Source organism: Salmo trutta, chromosome 22 (assembly GCF_901001165.1).
Source record: "Salmo trutta chromosome 22, fSalTru1.1, whole genome shotgun sequence".
NCBI classification, from domain to species: domain Eukaryota; kingdom Metazoa; phylum Chordata; class Actinopteri; order Salmoniformes; family Salmonidae; genus Salmo; species Salmo trutta.
This window is the reverse complement of record NC_042978.1, coordinates 23,113,782-23,135,814: the sequence shown is the minus strand read 5'-3', so window position 1 is coordinate 23,135,814 and position 22,033 is coordinate 23,113,782. Positions and strand designations below refer to the sequence as shown.

Genomic DNA, 22,033 nt, shown 5'->3' with positions numbered 1-22,033 from the left:
ATCAATAATGCTATATGTAACTGATAAGAATAATGTTTTGTTTGTGTGACACTAATGCTTGGAATTTTAACTTCGCCACAATTCCATGTCTGTCTGTTCGGTGGCTCCATAGGGTCATGAAAACAGTCTGCATGAGAGTGCAAGGTTTATGACAGAATAATAACCTGTATTTGAGGGCGGTCTTCTTTTAAGTCCCCTTCAAATTGAAGCGTACTCCAAGCACACTATTTTCTTTACAGGCATATAACAATCCTGCTTAGATTCTTGTTTTTAAGATGTTAATGAGAATTAACATCTTACATTAGTTTTTATTTCAACTTATTTTCCAGGAGAAAGTGATTTTAGCTGGTGAGAAAGTGCTTGGTCGAGTTGTGAGCAGGGCAACATTCAGAGAAGAGTCTCATGGACCCAGGCTGAGAGATCAGACTGCAGAGCAGGACACAGCCAAAAACACTAACCTATCAGCACAGTCATTGCCATCAGTAAGAGCTCAGTCAGAGCCAGAGACACAGAGAAAGACAAGGATAACACCTGAAACAGACAAGTTAAAGCTCACTCAGAAGATAGGATGGCTGAATGAAACTTCCACACTGCAGGATGATAAAGCAGCAAAGATCACTAGAAATAGTACTATAGTAAAATATGTAGGGCTTGATACTGGCAGAGTAGAGTCCCCCCTTTCTGCTCCTGACTGGCCATCTGAGAGTGACAGATCCAGTGAACCCATTTCATCTAGCAAAATAAAGGAGCCACACGGTCCAGGAGGTGTCACAAACAGAACAGTATATTCACAAACCTTTGGATCTCTTCATCAGCCAAACCAAACCAATACAGCCAGAGATGTCTCTGTGATGAAAGGTGTAGTAGTACCATCTCAGACAGTGGAGACAGCCATTTTCAGTCCCACTGCATGGTCAGAAAACCCCACTGAACCAGCCCTGCTGTTCCAGGAGTCAGACAGTGATGGAGAATCAGTAGGCTCAGGGAGAAATACATCAGTGAGGTTAGATGATTTACAGATCCCACCTGAACCCAAACAGGGCTTTGGGCCTACAAGACAAACATGGTCCTTAGAACCCACCATAAAACCCAACCTTTTGGAATTCAAGAAAATAGATGTGGAGGAGCTACTGAGGCAGGCTGTGATTCCTCTGCCTCCACTGCTACCTCCAAAGAATAGCACTGTCACAGGGAGAAAGACTGTCCCAGAGGCTCCTCTGCCTCCAGTGCTATCTCCAACACCTCAAAATACCACTGATATCACTTCCACATCAACAGGTGACAAAGCTTCAAAGAGACAAAGGGGCCGAAAGACTGTGACAAAGACTTTGACAGATTCTGGACAAGTCATGGAGAAGGGGGATAAAGTTTTATCCCAGGAGCCACCCACAGAGGATCTAGAGACAGACACAGAAACAAAGACAGAGTTCGAGTCAGCAGAAGAGATGGACACAGAAACAGAAATGGAAGAAGTTGATGGGGACAATGATAAGGAATCAGAGACAGAGGAAACAGATGTAGGCGACAGCAAGTTGGCACACGACATCACTCAAGTCAACACAAGGCAGTTTAAAAATAGTGGGGGAGCCGTCAAAACTGATGTTCTAACTGAGCTCATGTCCCCGGAGCCGAGAGGATCAGAGCAGGAACTGCCGCCTACCCCTCTACCTCCTGCCAGTGTGCCAGGTAAAGTACACAGCATGTGTCCTTTGACACAGTACCCTCACAGCATGCACCCCTCAGACTCTCTGTGGCCCGAGTTTTACTTCTGTTTCCTCAGAGACACTGAGCAGAGAGGTCAAAAGGTCGTCGCCATGACAGCAGGGGCAAGGCCTCAACCTCTGACACAGGGTCTGTCTCTGAAAGCTCAGAGGATGCTGTACGAGTCCAGGATGAACACCCTGTCCGTTCCTGTCGTTTCAGCCAATCACCAACCAAGACATGCACTCAAAGAGCGAGGGACAGCCTATAGACCGGGTCTTCGAGTGCAACAGGTAAAAAGTTCCACTCATACTCACCGAGATGCACATCACACTAAAGCAGAGGCATGAACACTTTAGCTGGCTAAAGAAAATATTTGTGATGATTTTTATAGCATGTTTTGGGGGGGTATCGGCACACATTTGAGGATTACTTTGGAGCACGTTTGAGCATGTTTTCCTGTATTTCTCTTCTAATTTTGTTTGAATGAGCAGAGAAACATTTAACATGCACACATGTATCCTTGAATGTACAAACACCCTTATTTGCATATTGTTCAAGAACATCGTTCAACCAATGAAACTATGGCGTTATGAAGGGACATCTCAGTGCTCTGGTCTACAGTCAGGCTGCATAGCTGTCTGTTGAGTTTGCATTGAGCTTATTGAATTAAGCCAAGGGTGGTGGAGGAATGGGGTCATTTAAGTGTACTAGCAAAGTCCTACAGATGGGATTTGGTCCATTATGCTGCATATATATAGAAATTACCCATATTGAAAGAGGGTGGGGACGCTGTTGATCAATCAGTGTGGCCAGTGGGAGTCTTTTGCCCAAAAATGTAAGCTAGACACATGCCTCCTCCAGTGGTAGGTTTTGGAATTGCAGCATCTAAGCACTCATCAATACCAGTACATTAGCAATGGATATGCAGTCATTGCAAACAACTTTAATGGTAATGGAATTAAATGATAATTCATCGTAATTGATTTACAAAAGATTAAACCCAAGTAGCATTTTTGTAAGCAAACCCGAATAAAAGTTTTACTTCATGTATCAAGACATTAATGGAAATGGACTGTTTTATGTGTTTTCCCAGGGACTTCAGGGCCCACCTGGTTTGACAGGGCCACCTGGACCAAAAGGGGATAAAGTATGTGTTAACTTTTTCACAAAATATCTACTGAATCTAAACTACTCATAGTGACACATATGATAATTCTGTTGCCTAGTATTATTGGGTGCTCAGTATTATTTCTAGAATGTGCTGTGTGGATTCCTATTGACATGCAGGTCTGCATGCAGATGTTTCCATATTGTGGAATTTCTTAAAACACTTAAGTGTGTATTGTCTCCTGACAGGGCTACGCTGGTGGGATGGGCCGGACTGGACGCACAGGTTACCGAGGCCCGATTGGTCCACCAGGGATGCCCGCCATCGTAGTGTTCAAGAGCTCTGAGGAAGAGTGGGAGACCTTCAAGGTGCTGTTATACTGTGTTTCATAGTACACGACAAAGGCTATGTCAATTTATTCTTGTTTGGTTGAGTGATTATAAATGTGATTATATTTCAGCATAAAACCATTGATTATTGAACCATTACCCAGACTTTTGATTTCTTATTACTTCTTTAAAATTGTGTGTACTGTTCTCTTGCAGAAAAAGACATTCTACAAAAAGCTTGTTGCAACTTGGCCGGTAGGTGATCTCAGCTCTATATCAGTAGTTTCTAGGCAGAAACAACTAGAAGGATATGCCCTTTAGGTGGCAGTATAGTAACCAAATATTGTGTATACAATTGGAGTTTAAATCACAGCTTATTGTCAATGCAGAGTATCACGTAATGTATTGCATCATATCAGAAGGAATATAATTTAGTATTTTGAAATGATTACACAGTCTATGTACTGTATGTACGGTTGTTTATCCTCAGAGATTGAAGGGCCCTCCAGGCCCTCTTGGCCCCCCTGGGGATGCTGGACCTCCTGTGAGTAAATGTATAACTGTATACTGTATGTCAGTATCCCAACATTGCTCATTATTAGACTCTGATTGACTGATTGACACATCACACTCATAATGCTTGTTCACTGACAGCAGAGATTGTTTGTATTCCAGGGACCCCCGGGAATTACTGGAAAACAAGGACGAAAAGGAGATGGAGGGAAAATCGTAGGTATCTCCATTTTATCTGAATTTGAGTCTACACCGAGGCATAACTTGTTTTGCCTGTGAGATGAAACTCAGTCGATGATATGTGGACACGAGTGGAAATTGAATTATATGCATATGTGATCACCCAAATAAATGACAGATTCATTCCAATTGGCATTTCCAACTGTGAGAACACAGGATAAGTATCTGTTAAGCGTGTCTGTACGGTATGCTGAATGTAGCTGTTAACTACAATTACTTCAACTCTGAGATCTTAAAACAGAGCAGTGAGGTGAAGCTAACCCATCTGCTGTTTCTATTCTCCCTCCTCTGCTATCACAGAATGTTAACAACACTGAAATAGGATCACAGGATGCTGTTAGATGAGTCAGATGACTGCTTCCAGACTCCACAGTATCATAGCAACACCCACTTCAGGCAACAGGTCAACGCAGTGCTCTCATTAGCATTCATTGGAGATCTGAGCCCAAAAACCACATACTGCTTTTGCTTTCAGCACTTCTGTTTGTGAAGCAGCAGCACATTCATGGATATGAGCATTTCCAGTGAGTGCCCAGGGCATCATTAATATAAGTGTTAACAGCACCTTAGCACTTGAGCTCTTTTTCAATGGCCGTGCGTCTGAAATGCATCACCGCTAAGTGTTGCTCTTTTTGCCCTGGCACACTGCTACTGCTGTGAAGCCCAGTAATGCAAAGCTGTCCCAGACAGACGGTGTCAATAGTGGCGCTACACAATGCAGCAGACTGGGCAAGCTGTCCACATCTGATTGCCAGTGAACCCAGCTGACACACTGAAGGAACCACTTTCACCACAGTGTTACCTCAGCTATGACACAGAAAGTGCAGAAAGCTGTTGTTCTGATTGTACACAACACCGCTATCGGGGTTTTGATCATTATCTGCTAGTCTTGTGTAGCCAGACGAGACGCTGTACCCTCGCTTTTGTTCTGCGTCCTGGCTAGAAGAACTTGGAAGCCTGTCACGCGAGGCTACTTGTCTGCTAACCAATGAGGGGAAGCTTTACATTTCCAAGGGCCAGCATTGTGGTCAATTGCCACCTACTGAAATCTATACTGGCCATTGATCATTAACTACTATACAATTTAATAAAATAATTGTGATGGTCGCTTTCAGTCTTGAATTGGACTTCTCATGGCCCTTGGGCTGCATGTTGTCTGCCATTATCATTGGCTATAGGATTGAGCACACTGAGTCTGAGACTGAATTCCTCATCTTATACAGTCCGTGTCTGTATTCCAGGGTGGTCCTGGACCACCAGGGATGCCCGGGCCTCCAGGAAGAACTGGGAGTGATGGGATTGATGGTATAAATTCTGATGATGGCCCTGCAGGACCACCTGGGGAACAGGTAGGACACATTGTACAAAGACTGAAGAGTTTTCATGTGTTATACATCAATAGAGACTGTTCCAGTGTCAGTGTTGTTGACAGAGCTCTCTACTTGTACTAACAGGGTCTCCAGGGTTACAGAGGAGAAAAGGGCAGCAAAGGGGAGCTGGGTGAGTGGGTAAGAATGGCTAGGACTTCTAACGTTATGTAGATTATATCTTAGTTTGTTTCAATAGAAACACATTAGATATCAGTGGACAGATGACAGACACTCAAAGTAAATGTTTTAAGCAGGGAAAACGTATTACTGTACTCTGACCATGAAAGTTTCATCATGACTGGAAATTTCAGCACTGCCAGCTGCAGTATATGCCATCAAGCTTTCCATCGATTGGTTGTGCAATAAATCCCTGCAAGGCCCAATTAAGAAATGTTTTGTAGGCTAGACATTCATACCAGTATGTCTTGCCACCAATTGTTTGTAACAGTAATTCTGTGTATTGTTAAGGGTTATGAAGGGGAACCAGGACCCCAGGGAAACAGAGGACGGAAAGGAGACAAGGTCAGACTGAGTGTCTTGTTTTCATGGAACTAAATGTTCTCACACTTGAGTCTTTTTCATCACTGGTTCCGGAGCTCTGCTGTGAATGCTAATTTTCATTCCAACTAATCCCAGATTGATATCGGTTCAGTTCAGTGAGCAACCCAATCACACATTGAGGGATTCATTTGAAGTTCATAATGGGTTTCAACATTAATTCTAACTTGTGTCTTTGTTGTTGTCAGGGGAATAAAGGAAACCGAGGGCTCATAGGGATCACTGGATACATAGTGAGTAATACCTACCTTTGAATATTGCTATTTCATCAGATATGGTACATCAGCTGTTTGATACTGAACCCTCATGTTAAGTATGAACATGTTGAAGTATGTTGAGTATTTAAGTGGTTCCTTTCATGCTGTGTAGGGAATACCTGGAACCAGAGGACAACTGGGCTACCCGGGAACATCTGGACCTCCTGTGAGTCTCATGGCTCTCTGTATATTAAAACAGTTACGACACAGTTATTTACCTGTCTTCTGAAAAATGTCTGCACTGTCTTGAGAGAGTATTTTCTGTTATTAAGGGAGACATCGGTGGCATTGGTTTTGTTGGATCGCCAGGCCCTCCTGTAAGTTATTCTGCTTCACTCTCAATTGGATCATGCTCTGAAATGAATGTCAACCAAGTCACCCAAGCTGCTTATATGAACCTATACATCTCCTTTTCAGGGCAAAATGGGGCCAAGAGGGCCAAAGGGGGTACCAGGAGTCAATGGACCACCAGTAAGGACACATTTGAGCATGATATTGTAGGTATTGAGCCACATGTGTCAACAGCCCTGTCTAATCTCTCTGTCTGTCATTAGGGCCAACCAGGTGAGCGAGGCCTAAGGGGACAACTCAGGCCTCAGGTGAGAATTCCTCTTCCTGAATTGAAAGCTGAATTGACATCCAGGTAAATGTACTTGTCCACAATTCATATTATTGTGTCTCATTCCAGGGAGAGCCAGGTCCTGATGGGATTGTTGGATTCCCTGGCGTTCGTGGACCTCAGGTAGAATCATATGGTTTTTTCTCACTCTCATTGATTTGATCATGCTACATTTACTCACAAGAGAATATGCACAATACATACATCTGTGCCAGTGATCATAGACCATCTGAAAATCATTGTAGATGATCAATTCACATTTATTATCTGGATTTACAATGAATGTAGAGGATCAATAGGTTTTGAATGTGTCCACAGGGAAAAACAGGTGCTGATGGGCCTACAGGTCCGAAAGGGGATCCCGTGAGTATCAATTAAGGCTGAAGAATTTATTTTTAAAGCATTTATGATGAATATTTCCATAAATTGAACTTCTACAATCTTACGCAATCCTTCATGTTTTTAAACAGGGGGACGCAGGTGATGAGGGGAATATAGGAGAATCAGGACTCTCTGGGCTTCACGTAAGCACACATTAATGTACACGTAAGAGTTGAAAACTCAAAGCAATGTATTTTATTAAACCAATTATACTGAAAAAGTAATTCACAAACTTGCCCTCTGTTTTTTCCCTCTTATCAGGGAGCCAATGGCAAACCAGGAAAAACTGGACCCTCAGGTGACCCAGTAAGATTACTTAAAGCAATTTCTTTATTTTGTATTGAGTTGATATCTAAGTCTTAAGTATTTAACAATAATCATGTTAACACTATAAGGACATGTAGTTTTGTCCCACAAAGTAAAAATACCATGATACAGTAGTCGTTTCTTCCTGTCCCTGAAACTTTACTTACTCTGAAAAAGTTTTGTGCGGGTTTTCTTACTAATTCATATTCCCCTTCATATCCAATCGCCTAGTACTAACCGTGTAGCTGTCTTTGTTTGTCTGTCTGTCCATGTTCACCTTCCACCTGTAGGGGATCAAAGCATCTAAGAGAAGTGACAAGGGTGACCCAGGATTTAAAGGGGACCAGGTGAGTGGACATTATGCACATGGCTAACATTACTACATACAGTATACAAGTTGCTTCATTTTATGTGACCCTACTCTTCTGTCAGACATGACAGTTCTGTGTATTTGCTTGCATCTGTTAGCAATTGACCTCCTTCCATCCCTTCACTGTGCATTAATTTACTTGTCCTCCCTGATGGGCAGGGTCGACCCGGGCCTCCAGGTAAAAGAGGCTTCAAAGGCAGAGGAGGAGCATCAGGGCTGCTAGGTAATGTTGGACCAGTGGGGCCCCCTGGATTTCCTGGAACCACAGTAAGTAGAACCTCATTAATCTGGTCACTGCACAGTACTGTAATGGAATGGAATATCATTACACCTGTTCAGATCACCATATCCTGATGTAATGGTACTTTACCTATCTGTTTCTTCAGGGTTATGATGGAATCATTGGGGAGAATGGGAAGCAGGGAAAAGATGGGCAAAAGGTAAGAGCAGTCTGGAGGTGGAGCTAACATACCTTGTACAGTACTTATCCAGATTGACTATTGTATTTAAACATCAGGCTATCTGTCTTTGCAGGGTGACAGAGGTCTTAGTGGTGGGCCAGGCATTGTTGGACCAAGAGGCGATAAGGTACTAGAAGAGCTTGCAATTTCTGTAGCTATCTGCCACTTATCATTCTTGTAACATTGTTTTGATCTCAGTGGTGCGTACCAATCCAGTAAGAGATGTACTGATGCTGTTGTTTGTTGGTTTCTCAGGGGCGAGAAGGTCGAGTAGGATTTGCCGGTTTGCCAGGGCCTTTTGTAAGTAGAAATAGCATGTCTTCATTTACGAGACATCTCAGAATGATCAAGGTCAAGGAATTATTCACTTTCATCCATCATACAGTGGTGAAATACTATTTTTATCTTGTTTCAAGTAAACATGATCACAGATTTCTGATTTTAGATGTGACTGCCAGTTTTACTGTGGCTTGATGTGTCTGTCCTGACCACAGGGAGATATGGGGAAGTCAGGAGAGAGAGGAGCTGAAGGAGAACCCGGTATTAAGGTTCCTAAGTACCTACACTTCTTATTCTGTCTATACAGTTTTCTGCCATCATCAGTAGAGAAAAATGCCCTCACACCATTGAAGAACAGATCTGATGCTATAACATGGTATATATTGAGACCGGTCAGTATGTTTGAGGTCTTGTTTTCATCTAACACTTGGATTTGAATCACACAGGGGAGGACTGGAATTCCAGGAGTCATTGGACTGAAAGGGCTGAAGGTAAAACTACTATTTTATTTCAGGATGCAGTTATTTTCACTCCTTGCCACACCTCCACATGCACATGTTACTAAGAGGGCCAGAGTTCAGAAAAGTGCAATGGAAGAGAACATGAAAACAGAACAATTGTCTTTCTCCACTCAGGGACTTCAAGGCTATCTAGGAGGTAGGGGACTGGATGGAACACATGGACCCCCGGTAAGATCCCATCGTACTGTATGTGTCCTGTGCCAGAGATGGTCCTGTGTTTAATTCACTCACAGGTGTGGTTTGACCATGATCCCTGTCCTCTAGGGACCCATCGGAGGAACTGCATCTGACGGGGATACTGGATCTACTGGACTAAGGGTAGGTATTCTACAACTTCAATTATTATTTTCTATTGTTGGCTTTTTGGTCGTTTTTTGGGACTACTAGACCTTGCAGTTGTGATACACTATATATACAAAAGTATGCGGACACCCCTTCAAATTAGTGGATTCGACTATTTCAGCCCCACCCGTTGCTGACAGGTGTATAAAATCGAGCACACAGCCATGCAATCTCCATAGACAAACATTGACCGAAGAATGGCCTTACTGAAGAGTTCAGTTCCAACAAGTCAGATCGTCAAATTTCTGCCCTACTAGAGCTGCCCCGGTCAACTGTAAGTGCTCTTATTATGAAGTGGAAACATCTAAGAGCAACAATGGCTCAGCTGCGAAATGGTAAGCCACACAAGCTCACAGAACGGGACCACTGAGTGCTGAAGTTCGTAGCGTATAAAAATTGTCTGTCCTCGGTTGCAACACTCACTACCGAGTTCCAAACTGCCTCTGAAAGCAACGTCAACACAAGAACTGTTCGCTGGAGCTTCATGAAATGGGTTTCCATGGCCGTGCAGCCGCACACAAGCCTAAGATCACCATGCGCAATGCCAAGCATCGGCTGGATTGGTGTAAAGCTCGCCACCATTGGCCTCTAGAGCAGTGGAAACGCGTTCTCTGAAGTGACGCCACCTGCCCAAATGCATAGTACCAACTATAAAAGTTTGGTGGAGGAGGAATAATGGTCTGGGTCTGATTTTCATGGTTCAGGCTAGGCCCCTTAGTTCCAGTGAAGGAAAATCTTAATGCTACAGCATACAATGATATTCTAGATGATTCTGTGCTTTCAACATTTTTGGGAAGGCACCTTTCCTGTTAAAGCATGACAATGCCCCCGTGCACAAAGCGAGGTCCATACAGAAATGTTTTGTTGAGATCGTGGGGAAGAACTTGACTGGCCTGCACAGAGCCCTGACCTCAACCCCATCAAACACCTTTGGGATGAATTGGCACGCCGACAGCGAGCCAGGCCTAATCGGCCATAATCAGTGTCCAACCTCACTAATGCGCTTGTGGCTGAATGGAAGCAAGTCCCCGCAGCAATGTTCCAACATCTAGTGGAAAGCTTTCACAGAAGAGTGGAGGCTGATATAGCAGCAAAGGGGGGACCAACTCCATAATAATGCCCATGATTTTGGAATGAGATATTCGACGAGCAGGGGTCCACATACTTTTGGTCATGTAGTGTATATTTATATATGATTTCATAGGGAATGGTGGGGAAGACTGGGGCACCAGGGATTCAAGGTCCAGTTGGGAAGAGTGTGAGTATTGTACTGTTCTTAGCTATACACACTAATTTACAACAGGCGATGATAAAATGATCATACTGACCAAGCATGGTGATATTATTTGTCAACAGGGGGATTCTAGTGGTAGAGGGATCACTGGTAAGCCAGGAAAGCCAGGAGTCAGGGTAAGCCCACGTTACCCCATAAACATTCTCTAACTCTTTTACTTAGCTATGTCTGACAAAGCAGTTGTGTTTGTCAGTGTATCAGCACAATTTCTTTTGTCAGTTTGTTTTACCATCCTTTACATAGGGTGCCAAAGGTAAAGAGGGTCCGAACGGCCTTCTGGGAAATCCTGGCCTGAAGGTACTGAAATGGACCTCCTAAAATACAAAACATTGAAAATTGTTTCCCATAAAGCAATAAAGGAGTTATAAACTGTTTAGTAATACTGTAGTGTGGACATAGCTTACTGATATGTTGATTTCTGAAGGGAAACAGAGGTCAAGAAGGTTCGAAGGGGAAACGCGGAAGTCCAGTAAGTGTCAAATTAGTTCTATTCTCAGAGCTTTGTAAAGTGTGTCTGACTGAATCTACATGGAGACTCATGGACATCTTCTCACATTGTTTTTCAGGGCGTGCAGGGATTGACAGGGATACAGGGATACAGAGGAGCTCCTGTAAGACTACACCACATTTTAGTCATTGTAACAGGGGACATTTTTTTTTATATACACGACCGTTCAAAAGTTTGGGTCACTTAGAAATATCCTTGTTTTTGAAAGAAAAACACATTTTTTGTCCATTAAAATAACATCAAATTGATCAGAAATACAGTGTCGACATTGTTAATGACTATTGTAGCTGGAAATGGCAGATTTCTTTATGGAATACCTACATAGGCGTACAGAGGCCCATTTTCAGCAACCATCACTCCTGTGTTCCAATGGCACATTGTGTTAGCTAATCCAAGTTTATCATTTTAAAAAGCTAATTGATCATTAGAAAACCGTTTTGCAATTATGTTAGCACAGCTGAAAACTGTTGTTCTGATTAAAGAAGCAATAAAACTGGCCTTCTTTAGACTAGTTGAGTATCTGGCGCATCAGCATTTGTGGGTTCAATTACAGGTTCAAATGGTCAGAAACAAAGAACTTTCTTCTGAAACTCATCAGTCTATACTTGTTCTGAGAAATGAAGGCTATTCCATGCGAGAAATTGCCAAGAAACTGAAGATCTTGTGCGCTGTGTACTACTCCCTTAACAGAACAGCGCAAACTGGCTCTAACCAGAATAGAAAGAGGAGTGGGAGGCCCCGGTGCACAACTGAGCAAGAGGACAAGTACATTAGAGTGTCTAGTTTGAGAAACAGATGCCTCACAAGTCCTCAACTGGCAGCTTCATTAAATAGTACCTGCAAAACACCAGTCTCAACGTCCACAGTGAAGAGGCGACTCCTGGATGCTGGCCTTCTAGGCAGATTTGAAAAGAAAAAGCCATATCTCAGACTGGCCAATAAAAAGAAAAGATTAAGATGGTCAAAGGAACACAGACACTGGAAAGAGGAAGATTGGAAAAAAGTGTTAAGGACAGACGAATCGAAGTTTGAGGTGTTCGGATCACAAAGAAGAACATTTGTAAGACGCAGAAAAAAATAAAATATGCTGGATGAGTGCTTGATGCCATCTGTCAAGCATGTTGGAGGCAATGTGATGGTCTGGGGGTGTTTTGTGGTGGTAAAGTGGGAGATTTGTAAAGGATAGAAGGAATCTTGAAGATGGAAGGCTATCACTCCATTTTGTAAAGCCATGCCATACCCTGTGGACGGCGCTTAATTGGAGCCAATTTCCTCCAACAACAGGACAATGACCCAAAGCACAGCTCCAAACTATGCAATAACTATTTAGGGAAGAAGCAGTCAGCTGGTGTTCTGTCTATAATGGAGTGGCCAGCACAGTCACTGGATCTCAACCCTATTGAGCTGTTGTGGGAGCAACTTGACCAACTTGCGGGAGGTGTTTCAGGAAGCATGGGGTGAAATCTCTTCAGATTACCTCAACAAATTGACAACTACAATGCCAAAGGTCTGCAAGGCTGTAATTGCTGCAAATTGAGGATTCTTTGATGAAAGCAAAGTTTGTGTCCTTCAATTATTATTTCAATTAAAAATCATTATTTATAACCTTGTCAACATGTTGACTATATTTCCTATTCATTTTGCAACTAATTTCATGTATGTTTTTATGAAAAACAAGGACATTTCAAAGTGACCCCAAACTTTTGAACGGTTGTGTATATACAGTTGAAGTCGGAAGTTTACATACACTTAGGTCGGAGTCATTAAAACTAATTTTTCAACCACTCCACAAATTTCTTCTTAACAAACTATAGTTTTGGCAAGTCGGGTAGGACATCTACTTTGTGCATGACACAAGTAGTTTTTCCAACAATTGTTTACAGACAGATTATTTAACTTATTAACGTACAACTGTATCACAATTCCAGTGGGTCAGAAATGTACATAAACTAAGTTGACTGTGCCTTTAAACAGCTTGGAAAATTCCAGAAAATGATGTCATGGCGTTAGAAGCTTCTGTTAGGCTAATTGACATAATTTGAGTCAATTGGAGGTGTACCTGTGGATGTATTTGAAGGCCTACCTTCAAACTCAGTGCCTCTTTGCTTGACATCATGGGAAAATCAAAAGAAATCAGCCAAGACCTCAGAAAGAAAACTGAAGATCTCCACAAGTCTGGTTCACTCAGCAAGGAAGAAGCCACTGCTCCAAAACCGCCATAAAAAAGCCAGACTACAGTTTGCAACTGCACATGGGGACAAAGATCGTACTTTTTGGAGAAATGTCCTCTGGTCTGATGAAACAAAAATGGAACTGTTTGGCCATAACGACCATCGTTATGTTTGGAGGAAAAATGGGGATGCCTGCAAGCCAAAGAACACCATCCCAACAGTGAAGCACGGGGGTGGCAGCATCATGTTGTGTGGGTGCTTTGCTGCAGGAGGGACTGGTGCACTTCACAAAATAGATGGCATCATGAGGCGGGAAATTAGGTGGATATATTGAAGCAACATCTCAAGACATCAGTCAGGAAGTTAAAGCTTGGTCACAAATGGGTCTTCCAAATGGGCAATGACCCCAAGCATACTTCCAAAGTTGTGGCAAAATGGCTTAAGGAAAACAAGGTCAAGGTATTAGAGTGGTCATCACAAAGCCCTGACCTCAATCCTATAGAAAATTTGTGGGCAGAACTTAAAAAGCATGTGCGAGCAAAGAGGCCAACAAACCTGACTCAGTTGCACCAGCTCTGTCAGGAGGTATGGGCCAACAATCCCCCAACTTATTGTGAGAAGCTCGTGGAAGGCTACCCAAAACGTTTGACCCAAGTTAAGCAATTTAAAGGCAATGCTACGAAATACTAATTGAGTGTATGTAAACTTCTGACCCATTGGGAATGTGATGAATGAAATTAAAGCTGAAATAAATCATTCTCTCTACTATTATTCTGACATTTCACATTATTAAAATAAAGTGGTGATCCTAACTGACCTAAGACAGGGAATTTTTACTAGGATTAAATGTCAGGAATTGTGAAAAACTGAGTTTAAATGTATTTGGCTGTGTATGTAAACTTCCGACTTCAACTGTACCAATAATCCTGAATATTTACACTTCCGGTCAAAAGTTTTAGAACACCTACTCTTTCAAGGGTTTTTCTTTATTTTTACTATTTTCTACATTGTATAATAATAGTGAAGACCTCAAAACTATGAAATAACACATATGGAATCATGTAGTAACCAAAAAAGTGTTAAACAAATCAAAATATGTTATATTTGATATTCTTCAAATAGCCACCCTTTGCCTTAATGACAGCTTTGCACACTCTTGGCATTCTCTCAACCAGCTTCATGAGGTAGTCACCTGGAATGCATTTCAGTGAACAGGTGTGCTTTCTTAAAAGTTTATTTGTGGAATTTCTTTCCTTCTTAATGCTTTTGAGCCAATCAGTTGTGTTGTGACAAGGTAGGGGGGCCCTATTTCGTAAAAGACCAAGTACATATTATAGCAAGAACACCTCAAATAAGTAAAGAGAAATGACAGTCCATCATTACTTTAAGACATGAAGGTCAGTCAATCCGGAGCATTTCAAGAACTTTGAAAGTTTCTCCGAGCAGTCGCAAAAACCATCAAGTGCTATGATGAAACTGCCTCTCATGAGGACCGCCACAGGAATGGAAGACCCAGAGTTGTCTCTGCTGCAGAGGATACATTCATTAGAGTTACCAGCCTCAGAAATTGCAGCCTAAATAAATGCTTCACAGAGTTCAAGTAACAGACACATCTTGACATCAACTGTTCAGAGACTGTGTTAATCAGGCCTTCTTGATCGAATTGCTGCAAAGAAACCACTACTTAAGGACACCAATAAGAAGAAAAGACTTGCTTGGGTCAAGAAACACAAGCAATGGAAATTTGTCCTTTGGTCTGGAGTCCAATTTGGACATTGTTGGTTCCAACCGCCGTGTCTTTGTGAGACACGGTGTGGGTGAACGGATGATCTCTGCATGTGTATTTCCCACCGTAAAGCATGGAGGAGGAGGTGTGATGTTGTGGCGGTGCTTTGCTGGTGACACTGTCTGTGATTTATTTAGAATTCAAGGCACACTTAACCAGCATGGCTACCACAGCATTGTACAGCGATACGCCATCCCATCTGTTTTGGGCTTAGTGGGACTATCATATGTTTTTCAACAGGATAATGATCCAACACACCTCCAGGCTGTGTAAGGGCTATTTTACCTAGAAGGAGAGTAATGGAGAGCCGCATCAAATGACCTGGCCTCCACAATCCCCTGACCTCAACAAAATTGAGATGGCATATGTGGGAACTCCTTCAAGACTGTTGGAAAAGCATTCCAGGTGAAGCTGGTTGAGAGATTGCCAAGAGTGTGCAAAGGTGTCATCAAGGCAAAGGGTGGCTACTTTGAAGAATCTCAAATATAAAATATATTTTGATTAGTTTAACACTTTTTTGCTTACTACATTGTTCCATGTGTTATTTCATAGTTTTGATGTCTTCACTATTATTTTACAATGTAGAAAATAGTAAAAATTAAGAAAAACCCTTGAATTAGTAGGTGTTCTAAACTTTTGACCGGTAGTTTACTACATCGTCTAAAGTCACCAAACACCCTGGTTTTAGCACTAGACTAGAGCATGTCATGTTAAGTACTTGATTTCGGATTTGATGTTCTTAAATGGTGTGTATTGATCTTATTTATACAGGGCATAGCAGGCAATATAGGACCATGGGGTGAGGTGGGCCACCAAGGGCCACCAGGGGACAAGGGTCCCCCAGGATCACTTGGGCCCCGTGGAGTTGTAGGTTACCCAGTAAGTTACTTTGATGATTTTATTGATTGCTGTATTCTCAACGATTGTGGGGCGATTTACATTTTCTTTCATTTTGATGTCTTCACATTGTGAATGTCCTTAAATTCTAGGGTAAAGATGGACCACAAGGAGGCATTGGGCCAGTGGCAGACAAAGGGGATAAGGTACAACTATACTCTATACTACTGTATATTCTGTCATTATCCATGTCAATGGAGCATCAACTGTATCCAGTGTCTTTTTATAATCCTCTGAAATATCCTGTGTTTGTGCAGGGGTCCAGAGGAGCTATCGGACAGAAGGGAGTTGCTGGTGTCGATGGTGAGGAGGTAGATTGATTATACTGTATTGATTATTTAGTCATTCTATTAATTCTAAATCTAGATTTGGTCATCCAAAATACAGGCATAACATTTTTGACTAAAGAGTCTGATGTAAATCCATTGATCCTCAATGGGTAAAGACAATGATTGCATAAGAAGGGACAAGTGTTGCTGTGCTTTAGGGCCCAACTGGATTGTGGGGGCCAATGGGGCCACCAGGACTGAAGGGGTTACCGGTGAGTATCACAGGATTTATTAATCATGGTTGACAATAACTGATATTCAACCGACAAAAGGATCAATATGAAATTTGAATATCTTAGGGTGAGAAGGGGAAGATGGGCGCTCAGGGGGAAAGAGGTGGAAAAGGGATCCAGGGAGACAGAGGCAACCAAGGTCAACAAGGACCAAAGGGCCCACTGGGGAAAGAAGTAGGTGTTGTGTTTTTTCTAGAAATGTGATTGTGATGGCTCAGAATCAGTCTCCTGTGAGTTGACAGTATATCTTTAAAAAGGAGCTAATGCTGGTGTCTTCTGATTCACAGGGATATTTAGGGCCATCAGGGGACAGAGGGAAAGAAGGAGCTTCAGGACTAAAGGTGAGTCACAAACCATCAAACAAGGGAATTTGTTTCAACCCCACATAAATCTATACATTTGATTGAAATGAGATGAGATTCCTGCCTTATTTCTGTGTCTCCTGATGATGTGGATGTGTCTTGACAGGGCCAGCCGGGCATCAGAGGCCCTACAGGTCTCGCTGGGCGCTACGGACCAGGGGGCAACACCGGAAGAGGCCGGGCCAAGGGAGAGAAGGGGCTCCCCGGAACCACAGTAAGTGTTGTTATGGTACCACCATTTGTAAATATACAGTACAGTATGAAGCTGAAATGTTGCTGAGAACGATGTTCAGGGTTGGGAATGAGTGTCTGACTGGTGTGCTCTCTCTGATGTTATAGGGGCCTCCTGGAAGGTTTGGGCCAACAGGCTTAGTTGGACCAAAAGGACCAACAGTAAGGATGGATTTCAAGGCACACTATTTAGAGTTAATTTAACCTGAGAATACATAATAGGACACTTAATGTCCTGTCATTGCAGGGTTTACCAGGAAAAAGAGGAGTCGATGGAAAAAGTGGACTTGGTGGACTTAAGGTGTAATGCACCATGTTGAGTAATTCACATTGTTTAACCAGTTTATATGGATTTGAGTTACCATGATGCAATTTTAATACAATTTGTGTTTGATCCCAGGGAGAGTATGGGGAGAGGGGAAAGACTGGGACTGGCGGTGTCAAAGGAGACGTGGTATGTTTTGCTCTGCAACTTTTAAATAAATAACAATTCTACTTTTTTCTCATCGTTTTAGCCTCCACATCTACTCTCCTTCTCCTTCCTATATGTTTTTCTCAGGGATTGCAAGGTCCAAGGGGGAAGAAAGGAGAGTCTGGAGTAGGAGGCAAAATGGTGGGATAATTCATTTTGATTTAATACAGAGTTTACTAGCTGCTGTTTGATTAAAGTTTTAATATGTTTTGTGGATGTTTGTACACAGGGGACATTGGGAAAGAGGGGGTTCACCGGGTCTCCAGGAGGTAAAGGCAGACCTGGGCCTGCTGGTGCCACTGGAGAGAAAGGTGGTAAAGGAATAGAAGGGCCAAAGGTGAGAGGTTGTGTCATGCAGTACACAATCCCTCTTGAAATATCACACTCTTCATATAAAGTGGTTTTGTCTGACCTGATTTTCTCATTTATCTTTGATGAAGGGATTGCATGGCAGCCCAGGAAAGAGGGGAGGCAGGGGAGTTAGAGGCAAACCAGTGAGTTTAATCAGTTCTTTCTTTTAATGCTTGCTCTACACTCTACCAAACCCTTTTGCCACAATCAGGGTTGGGTAGGTTACTTTCTAAATGTAATCCATTAAAGTTACTAGTTACCTGTAAAATTGTAATCAGTAATGGAGTTTGAATGACCCCAAACTCAGTAATGCAGTCTGATTACTTTCAGTTACTTTTGGATTACTTTCCCCTTTAAGGAATTAGAAGAAGACAAAAGGCACCCATCAAACACATTTGGTGTGCCATCATAGTAGTCTGACTTATTTTCAGACTTGCTCAGGTGGAACAAACTTAAACTTGCCCCTTTTTCAATGCTGAATTGAATGTCCTTGAGAAAACAGAAAGGTGTCATAATGTATTTTTTTACAAACATCCTTTGTGAATTTAACATGTAATCCAAGAAGTTATCATTTAGTTTTTAAAAAGTATCTAATCTGATTACATTATTTTATCTGGTAACGTAAATGATTACAGCTACAGTTTTTTGCAATCAGATTACATGCATCAGATTACATGCAGGGCCAGACAGATTACATGTAATCTGTTACTCCCCAACACTGCCCACAATGATTTCCCCCACAATGTACTGAAGCGAAGAGTCAATAGTTCAATTTGAACTTTTCTTCTGTGCCACATTTTCCTCCTCTTGCTTATAGGGAGAAGAAGGATCTTTGGGACCGGATGGACCAGTTGGAAGATCTGGAAAGCCAGCAAGTATCCCTATAGTGCATACTGACTCTGCCACCCATTCGCATCTGCATGATCATATCACAGAAAATACAACATAATGTGTTATGATGATGTTGATCCTATTGATGTGTTTGTTACATTGTCTTTTCGATCTCTTGTTTTGGTTGTTATCTCAGGGACTTGCTGGTTTGGATGGATTGCTGGGGGTTGAAGGAAATGAAGGAGATAATGTAAGCATTGTCTGGTTCCCAAGCATAACCTTAATAGATATATTTGTCAATCAGTAGCCCCAGGACATGTTGTCTAATAGATCTTCCTTCGATTCTATTTGTCTCCAGGGTGATATTGGTTACAGAGGAATCCCTGGGAGGCCTGGTCTACCAGGAAAGATGGTGGGTGAAATACAGACTTAAGCATAGTGTTTTTAAGGCTGTATAAGTACACAGTATGTTAGAGCTTGATGCATCCCTACTCTAATGATTAATGTCACAGGGTCAAAGTGGACAACCTGGATTGAGTGGTGGTCACGGAGCACCAGGGTCAAAGGTACGACCTGTGTTTGACTAATTGAGATATCCAACAGTGCATGTACATAGAAATACAACAAGAGCTATTTGGCCAAACATCTTTATTTTGCCATGGTTTACATTCAGAACCTTCCACCAATGTTTTGTCAAGGGTAATCTTGGATCAAAAGGAAAACGAGGACCTGCAGGGCCAATGGGGCCAAGGGTAAACCAATACATGTGAAACCTTTACGTTCATGGTTATAAATCCCTGTCTATATTCTCGAACGTTTTTTCTTATGCTTGATAACTAAGCACTCTGATATTGCTATTTTGCATAGGGTATTCCAGGGTTTGGAGGAGCAAAGGGGAAGTTTGGCCAGCATGGATCAAAGGTGCTGTATATGTCTCAACACTCAATATCACCTACAGTATGTTATAGAGTAAAACAACAGTATTCGTTTTCTGTGGTCACATCATCGCTCCTTTATATCTTTTATCTCTCAGGGTCAGGTTGGCGGCAGAGGCCTGCAGGGACATATTGGACCGCGAGGAATCAAAGTAGGTCATTTGGAATGTATTTGGAAATCAATGAACCGCACCTCATATTTAGAGAGCAGATGACTCTTCAGTCTGTTTTCTTTTAGGGGAATCCAGGACTGCCGGGGAATAAAGGGCGGCTAGGTCTAAAAGGCATACAGGTTAGCTGGTGGTATCTCTTTTCCATATTAATTGTTTTAAAGGAATCATATCCTGATACACGTTGCACAACAGTATCAGCACAAATGTATTATCAGTTTATGTCAATGTATTGGTAATTTATAGGGAGACATTGGTCCTCGTGGTCCACCTGGGAAAAAGGGCTTCCCTGGTCTACCTGTACGTATTTTGTCCATATTTCACAAACCTTCTTAGAGTCTATTCCAGTATAAGTTTGCTAAAATTATGACATTTTGAAGTCTTGTTTGGTAAATTGTGTTTGTTTTATTTTACAGGGTCTCTTTGGAAATAGGGTAAGTAACCATTTAGCATTCTAATGTCTATTGTTGGGTATATTTCCATGGTTTCCATCTAAATCCACCATGCTCTTCGCAGGGAATGAAGGGGATACAAGGAATGCCTGGAGTTAAGGGACTGAAAGGTGCGCGTGGACAACCAGTACGTATAATTAGTGTCTTATGATCCAAATTAGTAACAGTAACTTAATCATCCAGAATGCAGAGTACAGTACATAATGGATCCCATGTAAATGCAAGCCCCCATTTATGTCACAGGGAAAACCAGGTCCTCCTGGCCGTCCAAGAAACAGGCGACCTGGAGCCCTTGGTAAAAGAAGAGGATCCAAAAAAGTTGGTACCTGATTTATTGTAATCTATACCTCTTTATTATACTGTAAAATGGAGGAATCATACACCACAGTCCACACTAAATGTTTCCTCAAAACAATTGCATAACCTGCACTCCTGCACATAACTTGTTCTGGGATTCATCCGATGGCATTGAGGAGTTTATTACATCAGTCACCGGCTTCATTAATAAGTGCATCGACGACGTCATCCTCACAGTGATCGTATGTACATATCCCAACCATGGGATTACGGGCAACATCCGTTCTGAGCTAAAAGGCTAGAACTGCCGCTTTCAAGGAGCAGGACACTAATCTGGACGCTTACAAAAATATCCCGCTACACCCTCCGACGAACCATCAAACAGGCAAAGCGTCAATACAGGACTAAGATCGACTGTGTGATCACACTCTCCATAGCCAATATGAGTAGAAACTTTAAACAAGTTAACATTCACAAGGCCGCAGGGCCAGACAGATTACCAGTTCGCGTACTCAGAGCATGCACTGACCAGCTGGCACGTGTCTTCACTGACATTTTCAACCTCTCCCTAACCCAGTTTGTAATACTTACATGTTTCAAGCAGACCACCATTATCCCTGTGCCAAAGAACACCATGGTAACCTGCCTAAATGACTATCGCCCCGTAGCACTCACATCTGTAGTCATGAAATACTTTGAATGGGTCACATCAACACCATCATCCCAGACACTCCAATTTGCATATCGCCCAACAGATCCACAGATGATGCAATCTCTATTGCACTCCACACTGCCCTTTCCCACCTGGACAAAAGGAACACCTATATGAGAATGCTGTTCATTGACTACAGCTCGGAGTTCAACACCATAGTACCCTCCAAGCTCATCACTAAGCTAAGGACCGTGGGACTGAACATCTCCCTCTGCAAATGGATCCTGGACTTCCTGACGGGCCGGTAGGCAACAACACATCCGCCACGCTGACCATCAACACGTGTGCGTGCTTGCTTAGTCCCCTCCTGTACTCCCTGTTCACCAACGACTGCGTGGCCATGCACAACTCCAACACCATTATTAAGTTTGCCGACAACACGACGGTGGTAGGCATGATCACCGACGAACATCAACCTTTCCCTCAACGTCAGCAAGACAAAGGAGCTGATCGTGGACTACAGGAAATAGAGGGCAGAGCATGTCCCCATTCACATCGATGGGGCTTTAGTGGTCGAGAGAGCTTCAAGTTCCTCGGTGTCCACATCACTAAGGACCTATCATGGTCCACACACACCAACACAAAGGCTTAAAATATTTGGCATTGGCCCTCAGATCCTGAAAAAGTTCAACAGCTGCACCACT

The 22,033-nt window shown here is 42.5% G+C and overlaps 1 protein-coding gene across 7 annotated transcripts in view; it reads left to right on the top strand.

The window, feature by feature from the left end:
• Positions 1–22,033, top strand: part of si:dkey-21p1.3 (collagen alpha-1(I) chain) — a 28,523-nt gene that overhangs the window by 3,659 nt on the left and 2,831 nt on the right. The window contains exons 3-60 of one of the 7 annotated variants that reach the window (XM_029707287.1): positions 330–1,686; positions 1,924–1,994; positions 2,798–2,851; positions 3,061–3,180; positions 3,358–3,396; positions 3,632–3,685; positions 3,817–3,870; positions 5,136–5,243; positions 5,349–5,402; positions 5,733–5,786; positions 6,011–6,055; positions 6,192–6,245; positions 6,352–6,396; positions 6,497–6,550; positions 6,634–6,678; positions 6,768–6,821; positions 7,017–7,061; positions 7,169–7,222; positions 7,341–7,385; positions 7,676–7,732; positions 7,915–8,022; positions 8,142–8,195; positions 8,290–8,343; positions 8,472–8,516; positions 8,711–8,764; positions 8,942–8,986; positions 9,131–9,184; positions 9,281–9,334; positions 10,563–10,616; positions 10,715–10,768; positions 10,896–10,949; positions 11,077–11,121; positions 11,219–11,263; positions 15,889–15,996; positions 16,107–16,160; positions 16,272–16,325; positions 16,502–16,555; positions 16,643–16,750; positions 16,864–16,917; positions 17,045–17,152; positions 17,278–17,331; positions 17,417–17,470; positions 17,570–17,623; positions 17,729–17,782; positions 17,871–17,978; positions 18,082–18,135; positions 18,810–18,863; positions 19,020–19,073; positions 19,182–19,235; positions 19,336–19,389; positions 19,522–19,575; positions 19,691–19,744; positions 19,857–19,910; positions 19,997–20,050; positions 20,175–20,228; positions 20,345–20,362; positions 20,445–20,507; positions 20,624–20,698. In XM_029707287.1, the coding sequence (XP_029563147.1) occupies positions 330–1,686; positions 1,924–1,994; positions 2,798–2,851; positions 3,061–3,180; positions 3,358–3,396; positions 3,632–3,685; positions 3,817–3,870; positions 5,136–5,243; positions 5,349–5,402; positions 5,733–5,786; positions 6,011–6,055; positions 6,192–6,245; positions 6,352–6,396; positions 6,497–6,550; positions 6,634–6,678; positions 6,768–6,821; positions 7,017–7,061; positions 7,169–7,222; positions 7,341–7,385; positions 7,676–7,732; positions 7,915–8,022; positions 8,142–8,195; positions 8,290–8,343; positions 8,472–8,516; positions 8,711–8,764; positions 8,942–8,986; positions 9,131–9,184; positions 9,281–9,334; positions 10,563–10,616; positions 10,715–10,768; positions 10,896–10,949; positions 11,077–11,121; positions 11,219–11,263; positions 15,889–15,996; positions 16,107–16,160; positions 16,272–16,325; positions 16,502–16,555; positions 16,643–16,750; positions 16,864–16,917; positions 17,045–17,152; positions 17,278–17,331; positions 17,417–17,470; positions 17,570–17,623; positions 17,729–17,782; positions 17,871–17,978; positions 18,082–18,135; positions 18,810–18,863; positions 19,020–19,073; positions 19,182–19,235; positions 19,336–19,389; positions 19,522–19,575; positions 19,691–19,744; positions 19,857–19,910; positions 19,997–20,050; positions 20,175–20,228; positions 20,345–20,362; positions 20,445–20,507; positions 20,624–20,698 (4,743 nt within the window). Of the gene's footprint in view, positions 1–329; positions 1,995–2,797; positions 2,852–3,060; positions 3,181–3,357; positions 3,397–3,631; positions 3,686–3,816; positions 3,875–5,135; positions 5,244–5,348; positions 5,403–5,732; positions 5,787–6,010; positions 6,056–6,191; positions 6,246–6,351; positions 6,397–6,496; positions 6,551–6,633; positions 6,679–6,767; positions 6,822–7,016; positions 7,062–7,168; positions 7,223–7,340; positions 7,386–7,675; positions 7,733–7,914; positions 8,023–8,141; positions 8,196–8,289; positions 8,344–8,471; positions 8,517–8,710; positions 8,765–8,941; positions 8,987–9,130; positions 9,185–9,280; positions 9,335–10,562; positions 10,617–10,714; positions 10,769–10,895; positions 10,950–11,076; positions 11,122–11,218; positions 11,264–15,888; positions 15,997–16,106; positions 16,161–16,271; positions 16,326–16,501; positions 16,556–16,642; positions 16,751–16,863; positions 16,918–17,044; positions 17,153–17,277; positions 17,332–17,416; positions 17,471–17,569; positions 17,624–17,728; positions 17,783–17,870; positions 17,979–18,081; positions 18,136–18,809; positions 18,868–19,019; positions 19,074–19,181; positions 19,236–19,335; positions 19,390–19,521; positions 19,576–19,690; positions 19,745–19,856; positions 19,911–19,996; positions 20,051–20,174; positions 20,229–20,344; positions 20,363–20,444; positions 20,508–20,623; positions 20,699–22,033 lie in introns of those variants that run through there. The other 6 variants (XM_029707285.1, XM_029707288.1, XM_029707286.1 and 3 more) reach the window with 6 other exon arrangements.